This window comes from Colletotrichum aenigma (assembly GCF_013390185.1).
Source record: "Colletotrichum aenigma strain Cg56 chromosome Unknown KSG_Cg56_contig02, whole genome shotgun sequence".
Classification (NCBI taxonomy): domain Eukaryota; kingdom Fungi; phylum Ascomycota; class Sordariomycetes; order Glomerellales; family Glomerellaceae; genus Colletotrichum; species Colletotrichum aenigma.
Window position 1 is genome coordinate 3,055,062 of NW_023500908.1, and position 14,949 is coordinate 3,070,010.

Here is a 14,949-nt window from a genome sequence, read left to right on the forward strand (position 1 = left end):
GGGTTCGCGAATTCTTAGGTACAGTAACCTCCCTACAAAATGCATCACCCCCATAACGCATAAGCAGGTCAAAATGCATACCTATAAGATACCCACCTTATTTTATATAGTCTGAACATTATTTTTTATATATCTATATATTATATACGCCTCCTTAAATTATCTTTTGAAAGGCTCATGCTTATAGTAGGGGTTTTTTAGTAAAAAATAGAGGCCTATTAGAGTATAATAAAAGGTCTAATAGGGGTAATTAAAGCTGATTTTTTTATATAAAAAGGGTTAATTTTACTTTCTACTAGCTAACCTATTTTTAATACTACTTTCTACTATTTATACTATTTGTATTATATATATTTATATATACTAATATTCTACTAATAGCTAAATTAAACGTTTAATAAAAATAGCTTTTTATAAGTAAATAACTAGCTAAGTAGTTTATTTTTTATAAAAAGTAATAATATAGTATATACTTAATATATATAGTATTAAAATCACTTAAACTAATGTTTTATTACTTCTTAAAGAAATAAAAAAAAGCTAGCTACTAATTAGCTTCTTAGTATTAAAGTGTAATATATAGTAATAATATAATAGCTAACTCTTAAATATCTCCTCTACTAATAATAAATTAAACTTAAAATTAAGAGATTTAGAATAACTATTTAACTAATTTAAAAATAAATATAATATATCTAATATATAATACCTTATATAAAGAACTTTAAATCTAATAACTCTAATCGTCTTACTTTTAGCTATATTTTAATATAATTATTAAAAGAATAGTATTATATTAAATACTAGCTATTTTATAATAAGGTTAGCTTTATTAATATTAGTATAATATTAATTTATAAGATTAAAAAGATATAAAAGTCTATTAATAAATATAATTTATATAATTTATATTATATAGATAAAGTAGATTTATATCAGCGTTAACTATTTACTTCTAGTTAAACCTCTATTTTTTAACTTAGTATTAAGAGAAATAAATCTTAGATTTCCCTAAACCTCACTATTAATATAACAAAGAATAACCTTTCTAAGATCTTTACTATTAGTAGAAATAAAACCTTATATACCTTTTAAAGGTTTAATTTTAATATATTTAATATTATCCAGAGGAATAATAAAAATATTTAATTTATTATAGTTATTATAATAAACTAGCTAGAAGTATTTTATTATTATATTTAAATTAAAAAAGGTAAACTAGAAAGTCTTCCTCTTTATAGATAACTTCTCTATTTATATAGCTATTATTAAATTTAACTTACTACTAATAGAAATATATATTAAATTCCTATCTCTAAATATAACTTTAAAGTTCTAACTAGTAAATTAAAATATTATTAATACTTTTAAAAGCTACTATAGATATATTTATTTTATTTAGCTTATAAAGTATTTTGCTATAATATTTAATATTAATTTTATTAAAATTATAAATCTATAGTTTATGTTATAGTAAGTAGTAAAAGCTTTTTTTAGATCTGTTAAAAGCTTAACTATTATAAAATATCAAAATTACTCTATACTTTATAACCTTATTGTATATGCTTATAACATTTCTTTAAACTAAATTAATAATCTAATAAGCTTTTTTTTAGTATATAGTATTACTCTTAAAATTAGAGGAGTTGCTTAAAGAGTTTCTAAGCTTAATTAATCAGAATATAACTTCTAGAAAGCTATATATTTCTAATAAAATTATAGTTTATATACTAGATAACTATAATAATTTATTAGTATTATTTAATAATAAATCTTATAAAACGTTAAATAAAGAAGAGATTATTAAAATCTAAAGTTTTATACCTAAATTTATTTTCTCTAAAACTACTAAAAATATTAAGTAACTTCTTATATTTATAGAATAGAGGGATTATATTATCTTTAGTAATATAGTAGTACTATAAGTAATAAAGCGCTAAATCGTAGATAAATAATAGGAGAGTTAGTAAGTAATGATTACTAAGTTTTTTATATAGTTTAATCTTAATTAGAGGTATTAACTTAATTTAAATTAATATTTTTAATATAGTTAGTATAGGGGTAAAAATAAGTATTAGGGGGCTATGTATCGTATAAGTACTTTAAAATATATATGAATTTTGTGCCTGAATTAGATGCGTTTACTAGGGTGGTTACTGTAATATAGGTATGTATCTCGTTTTAAGACGGTCTGATTTTCCTGTATTTTCTTGGGACTAGAGATGACGATACCTAATGACGGTAGAAGGGATCAAAGAAGACGAAGTAGACGAGAGTAGCTGCAAGTCACGACGACGATGATGACAATGACGACATCGACGACGATGGCGAGCATGCAGAACCGCAGTCGCTCTAGCACAGGGCAGTTACCCAGGTGGACTCCTCTTTTTTATTTGTTTGTTGGCGTCTGTATCCGTACTCTGAACCTCGACTAGTTACGCCTGTGTACGTAAGCATGGAGCCACCCAACCCAACGGAGCCAAGAGATGGAACAGAAAACACGGAGAACACAAGGAAGACGGGCAGCAGTGGAGGCTGGAAATTGGCAGGGCATGGCAGCTGTGGCAGGGCCTCACTGTGAACTGCCGGGGGTCCCGCTAGCATCTTCTTCGGGATTAGCGTATGCGGCGGTAAAAATGAAGCTGGCCTGCCGCCTCGCGGCCCCCCAACACGCTGGAGCCCCCGGGCAGCGCCTGGCGGATTTGAGATCCAGTCCAGTCCGGGCAGTCCAGTGCCAAATAAGCGCCACTGCACGCGAACCGTATTTTGCAGGCTGAACGTGGCCGGGGTACCGTCTTCAATCCTTCAACATCACACGATTGCTCCCCAGAGTGTGTCGCATCTCTCGCTGCCCGCACCTCGACCAGCAACGACAATCGAGTCGCCTTTCCATTTTCTACAGCATTACCCGACGACGCTCATGCTTATTCTGATCCTCGTCCATCCATAATCGCCATCATCCACTCACACAACTGCGCGACCCGCTGTCGGATGCACCCACTCCCCGCCGTGTCCGCTCTCCCGCTACCTAACCTCCTGAACAGCGAACACCGACCGACAGACGCTTATCCGAGGTTGGAACCCGACCACTCTCAAAGTCTTCCAACGACCCACGACACACAAGGTTCCAAGGTCCTCTGGTTCCACGTCCCAATCCTTACACATATGGTATTGGACCTTTTCCATAGCCAACTTTAAGGGCGATAGCCCAGCCTAGCGCCATGTGAGTCGAGTCGAAACAACAACCTCAAGTCATCCGTATCTCTGCATCAAGCTTTTTCCCTTCTTCGGCGATAGCCAGACCGAATGCCACTCCCTCGCGAGAGCAGGCGTTGTCAGAAAGAGACACTCAGATGCGACCGCCATATGACCGCCCGGGCCGTCATGCGGGTGTGAGGCGTAACCTCGACCGGCCCTTTCATGCTAATCACGATCTCTACAGGGCTTCGAGATACTCCTCGAGGTATGACGGAGATCGTCGCTCTAGGTCGCCTCGCGACCGCTCGCCCGATCGCTACGAACGCGCTTCGCAGTACAGCGATGGCGACCGCCGTCGTTCATCGGCCGAAGCGCGCTCCAACACTTCTGCATTCCAAAATAACAGAGATTCATTCCGCGACAACCTATCCCGTGAGCCCCCGCGCGGCCCCAAAGCACTTTTAGACCCTCCAAGCGGCCCTAGAGGTGGCGGCTACGCTGGCGAGTTCAGCAGAGGACGGGGCAGAGGCCGTGGCCGCGGATGGTCTCGCGACGAGAGCAGAGATCGCGGAAGAGACCGCGATATTGACTTCAGAGATAGACGCGATGGACCTTACAGAGATGAGAGAAGTCGCGAGCGAGAACGCGACAGAGACTGGAGAGATAGGGAAGGCTACCGAGGAAGGCCGCGTTCACCAGGCAGAGGCCGATCACCGCCGCAGCGAGATTTTCGAGACAGAGATCCTCCGCTAGGCGTCGACGCCGAGAGATCTAGACGAGGCTCGAGAGACGGCGGACCACCCTCGGCCGGTTCCTCCAATTCCGATCCTCCGTTCATGTCCCGTGGCGGTTTTAGAGGAGGCAGAGACAGAGGACGCGGGGGCTGGGGCGACCGAGGCAGGGGGCGAGGAGGCTTTTATGATGACCGCGACCGCGACCGATTCGGCCCCCGTAGTCGCTCTCAGGAAGGGCGCTGGGGCCGCGATCGAGACGACCGTGATCGTGGCGATAGATGGATGGACTCCGACGCCCGTAGAGATCCCCGCGACGACCGCGATCTTCGTGATCCCCGCGAACGAGAATTGCTACGACCTAAGGGCATTGAACGAGACCGTGAGCGCGGTGCATCCTCGCAGGCACCGTCGCCAAACACAAAGGACATTTCTCCCCCGCCTCTGGCCCCATCAGCACCAGCGTTCGGAACGGTGCCCAGTAGAAACGCAGGCGCAGCCGACGGATCGCCCATTATTGGTGGCACTGGCAAGCTTCCACCGACGGCGCCAAGAGCATTCAACTCCGAACGGCCTGTGTCCGCCGGACACTCTGGCGGCAGCGAATTTCCAGCTCCACCCACCGGACCGGCCAAATTGGGTCTGCCAGAAGGTAGCCCACCGATTCCCTCGGGTCCTCGAGCTCAGCAACAAAAGCAGCAACGGCCGTCGAGCAAACAATGGATCAACCCTGCTTTAGCGGGTAAGAAGATTCCCGAGTCGCCCAAGATAATGAGGTCACAGAGCTTCGCCCAACAAAACCGACCAGTACCCTTCAGACATGACAGTGTTCCGGCCGATCACGGCGATTACGACAGACGTCCTCGTAGTAGTGATGCGAAGGCCGACTCTCATGCTTCGACCACGGAGGGATCTGTCAAGTCGCTCAATCTTCCCGAGCCCGGCGAGATCATCATCAAGAGTGAAAGAGACAGTTACTCGGCCAGAGCCTCAATGGATCGGGACGTTGACCATCCAGACGTTTCAAGGGACACCGTCATGTCGGGAACTGACGCGCACGGACATGACGACTACCGACCATCTTCGAGGGACGACGAGAAGCTCAGGCTCTCTCACAGACCCCCCTTCGAGGACAGATCAGAGGAAAAGAACGAGCAGCCGTCCAAGCCCGCTAAGCAATGCCGAATGTCTGCTCACAGGGCGCGATTTGTTTTGCCCCCACAAGAGCCGTCGGCACCCGTCTCTGAGCAAACTTCCGAATCCGACGACGATGAGGACTATGGAGAATACTTCCGCAATGAGATCGCTAAAGAGGAGGCCGAACTGCAGAAACTTCAGCAGGCCGCCGACAAGACGCCGGATCTCATAATTGCCCGGTACGCAGCAGTCTCGAACGACGCGATCGCGTCTATTTTCACGGAATCGGATGGTTTCACCGACATTATTGGCCAAATCCCAGAGGTGATTGAGCCACCTAAAGAGCCGACACCTGTCAAATCACCGGTCGCGGAACTGCGCGAGAAGACACCCAAGATCCCGAGTCCTGTTATGCAGATTAAGCCAACGCCAAAGGACATCGTAAAGGAAGTTGCAGCAGAACCCCCGGCGGCGCCACAACTCCCAGCAGCGCCTGAGCCTTTGATGGTACCTGAGATGAATGCTGAGGCTGTGAAGGACATCAAGAAGGATGATGAGGAAAACGTGGCTGAAAAGGGTGCCGACAAACCGACCGAGGAACCCGCGGAAACGCCGGTCGAGAAGCCGGTCGAGATCCCATCTGAGAAGCCAGTCGATGAAACCATCGAGAAGCCAGTCGAGGAGGCCGTTGAGAAGGCTGTTGAGAAGGCTGTTGAGAAGGCCGCGGAGGAACCTGTCGATAAGGAAATCGAGAAGCCCACGGAAACTGAGAAGCCAACTGAAAAGCCAACCGAAAAGCCTGTCGAAGAAGCTGCCAAGGGCGATACCGAGATGACTGAAGAACCCGCAGTCGAGACCAGCATTGTTGAACCGCAACCTAAGACCGAAGAGATGGATGTCGACGAGCCGGTCACTCTTCACGATGCGCCTTCTCCTCCAGCTCCCGAGCCAGTCAAGGATAAGGACGTGGATGTCCCAATGGAAGACGTTGCCCCGGAAAAGCCATCTGCGGAGCAAGTGATGGAACGGCGGTCTAAGGAGCCGATTACCAACGGGCATCCTTTGCTTCAGCCTCCTAGCGAGCCGATCGAGACCATTGAAGGCGACAAGGCGCTTCCAAGCACACCCTCGCAAATAGAAGACGACGATGACAACTCTACCGAATCGGAAGACACCGATGCAATGCTTATCGACAAGATCCGCCAATTTTCCGCGACACCTCCGATTGACAGCCTACCCGACTTCGGATGTCGTCCTTGGCACCAGGACAGAGACTTCCTGCGAACTCTGGATTCCGACCCGTTGATTGATAGCTTCATTTTGGAACATCTTGGAAATTTCTCTCTCGAGAAGAGCAAAGCTCAAGCAGTGGCAAAGAAGGACTACGCGGAGAATTATGTCAATTACCTCGACTTCACAGTGTCTAGCGACCCGATTGCAGTCAAGAGCCGAGAGACCTTCATCAGCTGCTTGCCGATGCCCGAGAAGCACATTCCCATCCCTCCTCCACCAGAACTCAAACCAGAAGGCAGGGGAGCTGGCAGAAGGTATGCGAGCGAGCGTGACCTTGAAAGAGTTCTGCAAGCCTCCATGCGCGAAGACGAAGAACGTAAGGAGAGAGAGCAGCGCGCCATGCAGGAGAAGTACCGCAGCGAAAAAGAGGCAGTCATCCCTGAGATGTACTGGACGCAAGAGGAGAGGGACGCCGAATACTTCAAGGATACGACCGGTTTCACCCCTGTAGAAAAGCTGGTGCCGGCCTGGCAAATCCTGCAGCCTATCAACAACTTCACGCCAGAAGAAGCGGAGCAGTTCGAGAAGAGATATCTCACGAATCCCAAGCAGTGGGGTGTGGTTGCTGAGAACGTACCGAAGCGCAACTTTGGCACATGCATTCAGTACTACTACCTGATGAAGAAGGAGCTGAACCTCAAGGACAAACTCAAGAAGCAACCCAAACGTAGAAAGAAGGGTAGAGGCAAGACTAGGTCCAGTGCACTCGTATCCGAGCTTGGGAACGCGGAGAACGAAGGCGAGGAGACCCAGGAAAACGGCGAGAACGGAGAGAGAAGACGGCCCCGTCGCGCCGCTGCTCCGACATGGGGATTCGAGCAGCCACCCACAGAATCCGAGAACACCACGCCTGCTGGCACACCAGGTCGTCGCGGCGCAAAGGCAGATCCTGACAAGCCCGATGGCAGGAAGAGGGGAAGAAGAGCAGCAAAGGACAAGGAGCCCAAAGCCGCCAAACCTCAACAAACCCTCGCAGCCGCGCCAACTCCAGCCTCAGGCAAGGGGCGGTCTCGCTCGAACTCACGCGTTCAGAATGTGGAGTTCCAGCCGCCGCCTCCTGTGCCGATGGAGAACCGACTGCCATCGCAGTTCGAGGCGCCAACGCCCGGTGTGCAACCGCCTTTTGCAGCTGCTCAGCAGCCACCTCTGGTTGTTCAGGAGCGTCCTGTCTCTACGACCCCCGTGATTTCGGACGTGATGGCGCCCCCGTCGCTGCGTCCAGAGCCGCCTCAACTGCCTGCTCAACCGACGCTGGCAACCTTCGACATTGCTCAGCCGCAGCCCGAGCGCCGTCCCCCAAGCACTGCTTCTAGCTACTGGAGTGTTTCGGAGGCAAACGACTTCCCGGGCCTATTGAAATCTTTCGGCACGGACTGGCCAGCCATTGCCACACATATGGGCTCCAAGACAGCTGTCATGGTCAAGAACTACTTCGTTCGACAGAGGGACCAGGGCAAGAGTGATTGGGAACAATTTGCTTCTGATGCCGATGCGAAGAAACAGAGGGGAGAGAAGCTACCCGATCCTCCTCTGCCAACTGTTGGAGGGCGCAAGAAGTACGATTCCACTCCAGGCGGGTCTCACCGGGCTATTGCTTCTGCTCCAACCGCAGCACCCACGCCTCCAGCCGCACCCGTCCCAGCCTCAGCTCCTACAACTCCTGCAGTGTCTACAGCACCGGTCACTGAGCCGCCCGCCGAAGTCGTCACGCCCAAGGTTGAACCAGTTGCTCAGCCGCCAGGCAACCCGCCTTTTGGTCGTTTCACTATGCCAATCACTCCCGCGCCTCCTGCACAACAGCAACAGCAGCAGCAACAACAGCAGCAGCAGCAACAGCCACCTGCACAAGCAGTGGCGCCTCCTCAAGCTGTTCCCTTGCCACCCGCTCAGCCTGCTGCTCAGGCACCAATGGCTATCCAGCCGCCCCATCCCGTTGTTCAGCCAATAGTTACACAATCAGGATCGCCTAGTACTCGCCCCGTAAAAGCACCGCAGCAGCAGCCCTTCGGCTTTCCTGAGAGGGAGCGCGAGTCAACACAGCCACCTCAACCAGTCAGGATCTCCCAAAAGCCGTCTGCAACTCCAGTCACCGAGCCTATCCAGCAGCGTCCTCTGGCTGCCGCTCAGCCTATTCAACCCGCACAGCCTGAACCCCAGATTGACCGTCAACAGGTCGAAAGGCAGCAGCTGGAGAGGCAGCAAGTGGAACGCCAAAGAATTGAGCAACAGCAACAAATGGAGAGGCAGCAACAGCTGGAGCGACAAAGAATTGAGCAGCAGCAGATTGAGAGGCAACAACAACTTGAGAGGCAGCAAATGGAACGTCAACAAATGGAGCGTCAACAGCAACAACAACTCGAGCGGCAAGCTATGGAAAGACAGCAGCTTGAGCGACAAGAGATGGAGAGGCAGCAAGCCGAGCGGCTGCAAATTGAGAGACAACAGGCCTTGGAGAGGCAACAGATGGAGAGACAACAAATGGAGAGGCAGAAATTGGAGGCTCAACAGGCACAACAAGCTCAACAAGCTCAACAGGCCAAGGAGCATTTGCGACCCGAGCGCACACGCATGAAACAGGAGCCCGAGATGACACCCCCTCACCACCGTTACGAGCCTTTCGGATTTGGTCAACAGCCGGTCCGGAGCGTTCCACCTCCCCGATCGGAACCGCCGGTCCCGGCGAGGCAGGCGGAGCCGCCTCGCGGAGCACCGACACCGGTGCCCCAAGCTTACGGTCAGCCAGTGCCGCAGCCAGGCGGTCGTGGCTTACTCGGCGACCCTCAGCCATCGGTATCGACGCCCCCTGCGCAACGCCCGATCGCCAGTGCCCAGAGACCCATGCCCCCGCATATGGACTCTTATGGCACTCCGCCGCCTGCTGCCGCACCTCGTCCGCCAGCTTCGGAGCCACGCAAGACATCCAACCTCATGGCATTGCTCAATGACGATCCTCCCGCGGCTGCAGCTGCACCTGCACCGACGCCTCAACCTAAGCGTGTTAACGATATGGCTCAAGTCAAACCGTCGCCCACGCCTCCTCCTCAAAGCATGTCTAGAGGCCCTGCGCCAGCGCCAACTCCAACACCATTGCGTCCGGAGCGAGAGCCCCCTCAAGCATATCCTTACGCCCGGAATGCTGCCCCATCTGCGTCAGCCATGCCTCCGCTGAAGCCAACATATACTGCTTCACCACAGGCTCAGCACATGAGTGCGCCGAGATCTACTATGGTTTCTCCTCACGACGCAGCAAACGCAGTCGAGCGCGACTATTACCGTCATCAATACCCGCAGCATCAAACACCCGCGACCAACTCACCTCAAGTCGCACAGCCTTATCCGCCTCAGGCGCAGCCACCTCCCCGAGATCACTACCAACCACAGACCGGCTACCCTGCGTACGGAGCTGCTGGCTCCCCACCCCAGCAATACGCCGTTCATCAGTCGGCATCTAGACGGGAGCCGCCGCCCCCGCAAGCTCGCGAAAACGCGTGGCCAACTGGACCTCAGGGCCACGCCATGGGTCAACCGCAGCCGCCACAGCAACCAACATCGGCCTGGCCGCCTTCTCACGCAACACCCAAGGCTCAACCAGCGCCGCCGCCTCAGTCTACTTGGGCATCTCCACACACATCTGCTCAAAAGATACCCGCGGGTGGTATGCCGCAGCAATCCTGGGCATCCGCCCCGCCTCAGCAGCAGCAACCTCCGCCGCATCACCATATGTCTATGCGGGACGACAGAGGCGCTCCCATGTACGGCCAGCCTCCTCCCCAACATCCGCACGCCATGCAAGGTCGTTACCCGCCAGTCACTAGGGCACCTGAGCCGATGCCACCCCAGGCGCCGCAAGCTTATCCACCGCGATACGCGACACCGGGACCGAGGGACCAAATGCCGCAACGCAGCTACACGCCTGTCGGTTACGATGCTCGTGGTCCGCCTCCTGGGCCATATGGCGCCGATCCAAGAGAGATGCAAATGCGCGATCCTAGAGATCAGAGGGACCCTCGGGAGCTGCAACAACAGCAGATGATGCAGCAGCGGCAAATGGGCTATGATAGACAGCCTGACCGTTATGGTCGATAAATGAGAATCCGTCTTGGTCGGCTTACACAGAAATAAAGGGAAAATGTACAAAATTCGAGCTCCAGGAAGACAGCTCAAGCGGCTGGCTAGCTTGGATGGGTGCAAGGGAGCGTTGGGGGGTTTGGCTGTAGATCATGTATTCATATGCACTGTTTTTATCGTGCTTAGTGCACCATCAGAAAGGTTTTCAATTGAGTTAGGTTCATACGACGTCTTCGATCTCAGACGAGCAGTTTGACATGCCACGCCACCAGTGACAAGTAACATGAAGCGAATGTCAGTCCATCGCGAACATCACGTCGATTTCGACACGTCGGCAAGAGACGTCTTCACTACAACATCTGATCGCCCGCCCTCATGCACACTTTCATTGATTGGTGCAAATTCTGAGCACAGTTAGGAGCGGTAGCAGGGATACCTCAGCCGGCTGAGGTGGGAGTCGATCAATATAATGTCGATAGCTACCTTCACCGTTCGTATTCGAGATGGCCCACGGGCGTGTCAACCGCTTGGCAAAAGGTGTGAAATGGCAGACGTCTCATTCGGCCCGTCATGCTCTTGGTCGCAGCAATTATCCCACCGGAAAGTCTATCGGTTAGGCGTCCGCATGGCTCCCGGCGCCGTAGCCAATTGGGAAGAGAGTTTCTTAAAAGCAGAGATCCCGCGTTCAAGATCAAAAGTCTGCCCTTTTGCTTTGATACTGTTTAGTTCTGATTGTTTGCGAGAGCAACGAGATATCGTCATGGCCGAGAATATGTCAACAGTTGGGAACGCCTCAACTTCTGCCTTGCCGGGGAACTTTGGATTCTCACCAACGTTTCTCAGCCTCATTGCAGGATTGACTGTTATCGTACTTCTCATCAGTAAATGGTTCAACCCTGCCGATTCTCAATGGCAAACTCTACGCCATCTGGGACCCGACCCTCGTGCAGTCTGCCTACCGCAACAAAGACCTCTCATTCGAGCCCTTCGCCGCTGAGTTCGCCCAGAAAGACCTCGGACTAAGCAACGATGTAGCCAAGCTGCTGCGGGAAACGGACCTTGTACCGGACTTTTTTGGTGTCATCCGCCCTGCGTTGAATGGTGCCCATCTTCACCGCATGAACGCCAACGCGCTGAAGTACGTCTCCGCGGAGCTCGACAGGATCGGTGGAGGAGTCAGCGATGAGAGCGGATTTGATGTGCCGAATTTGTTTGCGTGGGCGAGGAGGGTCATGACGCTGGCGACGACGGAGGGACTTTACGGGGCTGAGAATCCGGTGATGAAGGATCTGACGTTGATTGATGACCTGTGGTGCGTATTCTCAAGACAGAGAGAGGAGGGAAGAATGTGTGTTGCTGACATGGTCGTAGGACGTTTGAAAGCGGCGTGCCCATGTTCATCCTCGGCATCCTCCCGCAGTACACAGCCCGCAAGGCCTTCCAAGCCCGCGCACGTCTTCAAGCGGGCCTGTCGAGGTTCTACATGGCCAGACACGACCACAACGACGACGTGGCGCAGATTGTCAAGGCCAGAGCGGACGTCCTGCGGAGGTACGGCATCCCGGACCGCGAGATCGGAACGTTCGAGCTGGGGCTGCTGCATGTTGGGACAGCCAACACTATCCCGGTGTTTTTCTGGTTTCCGGCGCATGTCTTCACGCGGTCGGAGCTAGTCGAGAGACTGCGTGAGGAAGTTCTGGAGGCCTCGCAGCGGAAAGAGAACGAGGCCATCATCGACATCACAATTTTTGAGAAAGAGTGTCCCTTGCTTGTGAGCTGTTACCGCGAGAGCATGCGGCTCTCGAGCAGGGTTATTGGGAATCGGAGAGTTACGAAGGATACGACTATTTCCGACGGGAAGGGCAGGTCTTACATGTTGAAGAGCGGGGTTAATCTACAACTCTCCGCTGAAGTTCTGCACAATATGGACCATGTCTGGGGAGAGGCTCCGGCGTTATTTGTTCCTGGCAGGTTTCTAGCGGTCGAGAATGGGGGTAGGAAAGAGGTTGGGGACGAGAAGATGAAGAGAGCGGCGTATATTCCCTTCGGAGGGGGCCGGCACTTGTGTCCTAGGCGGAACTTTGCTTTTGCGGAGAATCTGGGGTTTGTGTCGACGTTGTTGCTTGGATTTGAGGTGAAACCTCTGAATCGCAACGTTGGCGAGTTGCAGGTTCCGGAGGCAATGGCGTGTACGCTTGCAGATGGCACGCCCAAGCCGGTGAGAAATGGAGAGGGTTTTGGAGTGAGAATCGTGAGGAGGGAGGGTTGGGAGAAGGCAAAGTTCAGATTCGTGTGCTAATCGTGGACACGAGGCCACGCATAAAGATAAATGTGTGTGAGATAAAACTGCTGAGCTCCTTCGTCGAACGATGAGGGGAGATTTTTATACATGATGAAACTTGAAGATGCCAGTATGATGGTGAATGAGAGTAGCAAGTAGGAAGAATCCACTGTCTCCTTTAAGTCAACCGAGAGGACAAAAGGTAATTGGTCCATCTTACTCACATGCCTCTTACGCAAGAGGCTTTCCATACATGTCACTCATGACACATTGCTAATGGTGGAGCGCGCATGGGATATGTGAAGTTGTTTGTAGCATTTGCGTAGCTGCGCAACCTTCTTCATGACTACCTTGTGTGCTTCCCGTACTTTATTTTCATCCCAACTTATATTGTTTTAGAGCGATGGTCAGTTTCCAGCACATTTTTCAGTGCTTCTGAGCTGACGTGGTCTCATTCAGAGTCGCGACGACGGGTCGTAAGTAATTAATGTATGTATAGTCATGACCAATTCATTCCGACCGTATTCTCAACTTGTTGGGCTTTGTTATTTTCGAGCTCTTTTCTCATCCACAGCCCGCATCCCACACCATCGCAACTTTTAGGGTCGCGAAGTTGATCTTGAACAACGATGCAACTCAAGGATTCGACATTCAGCGTATAGTGCATTCCGGAAATTGGCAAAAAGGCTGCCAGCGGAAGGGCGGCTATGTTCCGCTGACTTTTGTGAAAGCGTTCGTCCCACTCCCAGCGTCAAAAGGGCGTGCATGTCAGTTCAAAGGCGGAACGGTGGGTAACCTTCCCCGCTGAAGATCAACGACATCTATTTTGACCCGAGGTGTCCCGTCTAGATGGAAGAGGGCATTGTCATGCAGACTCCTCTCTTGAACCTGCACCTTGTATACTTCATTGCCTTCACTTGCCCGATATCAGTATGTCGGTAGCGTCACAAGTTGCTCTGGCGGGCTACGCCAACATGTTCAGCATCGGCACCGCCTACGCCCTCAGTATCGTGCAGTTCGAGCTACCTATACTTCTGAAAGTCTCTCGCGAGTGGTCTTTCGCCCCCTTTGGTGCAGTCAGTGCCGGCCTTGCAATCGGAGTTGCGACGGCCGCCACCTCAATCTCAAAGAATGGTGCCCGTTCTGCTGCGGCGAGAGGCACAGCACTTTGGGGTCTCGCTGTGCTTTCCACGGGTCATTTCTTGGCTTCTTCCAACTTTATAGGCCTCCTCGCCGGGCTGTTTATCGGCGGAATCGGCGTTGGATGGACATACCTCGCCGTTATCATCATGGTTGGCCAAGCATTCCCGAATCATCCACTGGCAAGAAGCGTCATAGGACCTTTGGGCTTCTCTTCGGGCGCGGCTGCCAGCTTCGCCTTCTATTCGTTTGTCAGCTTCGACTCGCGAGGCGCAGAGGATATCGGCGGCTTTCTCAAGATCGGGGGAGTGACATTCATGGCCGTTGGGGTAGCGACACAGCTGTTGTTGCCCAGCGATACGATCAATGGACAACCGCAAACAACATCCACGCCACTCGAGAAGAAACCCGAGGGCTTTGTGAAGGGCACCTTCTGGATGTTGCTCTTCTTCAACGCCTTGCCTGGAATGATGGCATTCTCTGTTCTCCTTCCGGGAGTCTCACACTACAGGCCGACAGATCACGACATTTCAGGGAATTACCTGCCTTACACGATGGCCGCACTCGCCAGCGGAGGGCTCCTCGCGACCCCCCTCAACTCCATCCTTGGAACTAAACGCACCTTCATCGTCTTTTTCTCCATCCGGGCCATGCTGTTGGTCGCTCTGTGGCAAACGTCGAACCAAGTCTTGGCCCTCGTCACACTCTGCGCAATCCTCTTCGTCCATGGGGCGGGCTTCAGCATCCTTCCTGGTTTGATCAAATCTCGATTGGCTGAGCCAGCGAACTTTCCTCAAGAGTACGGTCGCGTTCTCACGGCATGGGGCGCAGCGGGAATATTCGCCAGCGGTCTCAACGCCACTGTGAAATATTCTTCCGGGGATCGTGGAACGTTTAGTCTTGCAATGGGATTGATTCTGCTGGTTGCTGTTATTGGAATGATGGCCACTCCTCTCGGTGTGTAAGACTGATGTATTGCCAAAGAAGCTACGGAGTGGCATTTCAAACCCACGCTCTTGGGAATGGAACGGGCCCTGGAGCAAACAGTTGAAAGAATCACCGGTGGCGTCACACAACTATATCGCAACATTACAGACTGCC

At 50.9% G+C, this 14,949-nt stretch overlaps 3 protein-coding genes across 3 annotated transcripts; all 3 read left to right on the forward strand.

Moving 5' to 3' along the window:
• Positions 1-3,353: 3,353 nt before the first annotated feature.
• Positions 3,354-10,445, forward strand: CGCA056_v002872 (Reticulocyte-binding protein 2-like protein a; the record flags this gene model as incomplete). Its single annotated transcript, XM_037318129.1, has 1 exon — positions 3,354-10,445. The coding sequence occupies one exon, from the start codon at positions 3,354-3,356 to the stop codon at positions 10,443-10,445; it is 7,092 nt and encodes a 2,363-aa protein (XP_037183992.1).
• A 485-nt stretch (positions 10,446-10,930) lies between these two features.
• Positions 10,931-12,726, forward strand: CYP7B1-2 (25-hydroxycholesterol 7-alpha-hydroxylase; the record flags this gene model as incomplete). Its single annotated transcript, XM_037318130.1, has 3 exons — positions 10,931-10,964; positions 11,310-11,739; positions 11,799-12,726. 3 exons carry the CDS (start codon positions 10,931-10,933, stop codon positions 12,724-12,726), a joined length of 1,392 nt encoding a protein of 463 aa, XP_037183993.1.
• A 914-nt stretch (positions 12,727-13,640) lies between these two features.
• Positions 13,641-14,813, forward strand: CGCA056_v002874 (uncharacterized protein; the record flags this gene model as incomplete). The annotated part of the gene is made up of 1 exon (XM_037318131.1): positions 13,641-14,813. The coding sequence occupies one exon, from the start codon at positions 13,641-13,643 to the stop codon at positions 14,811-14,813; it is 1,173 nt and encodes a 390-aa protein (XP_037184291.1).
• Between the last annotated feature and the right edge of the window lie 136 nt (positions 14,814-14,949).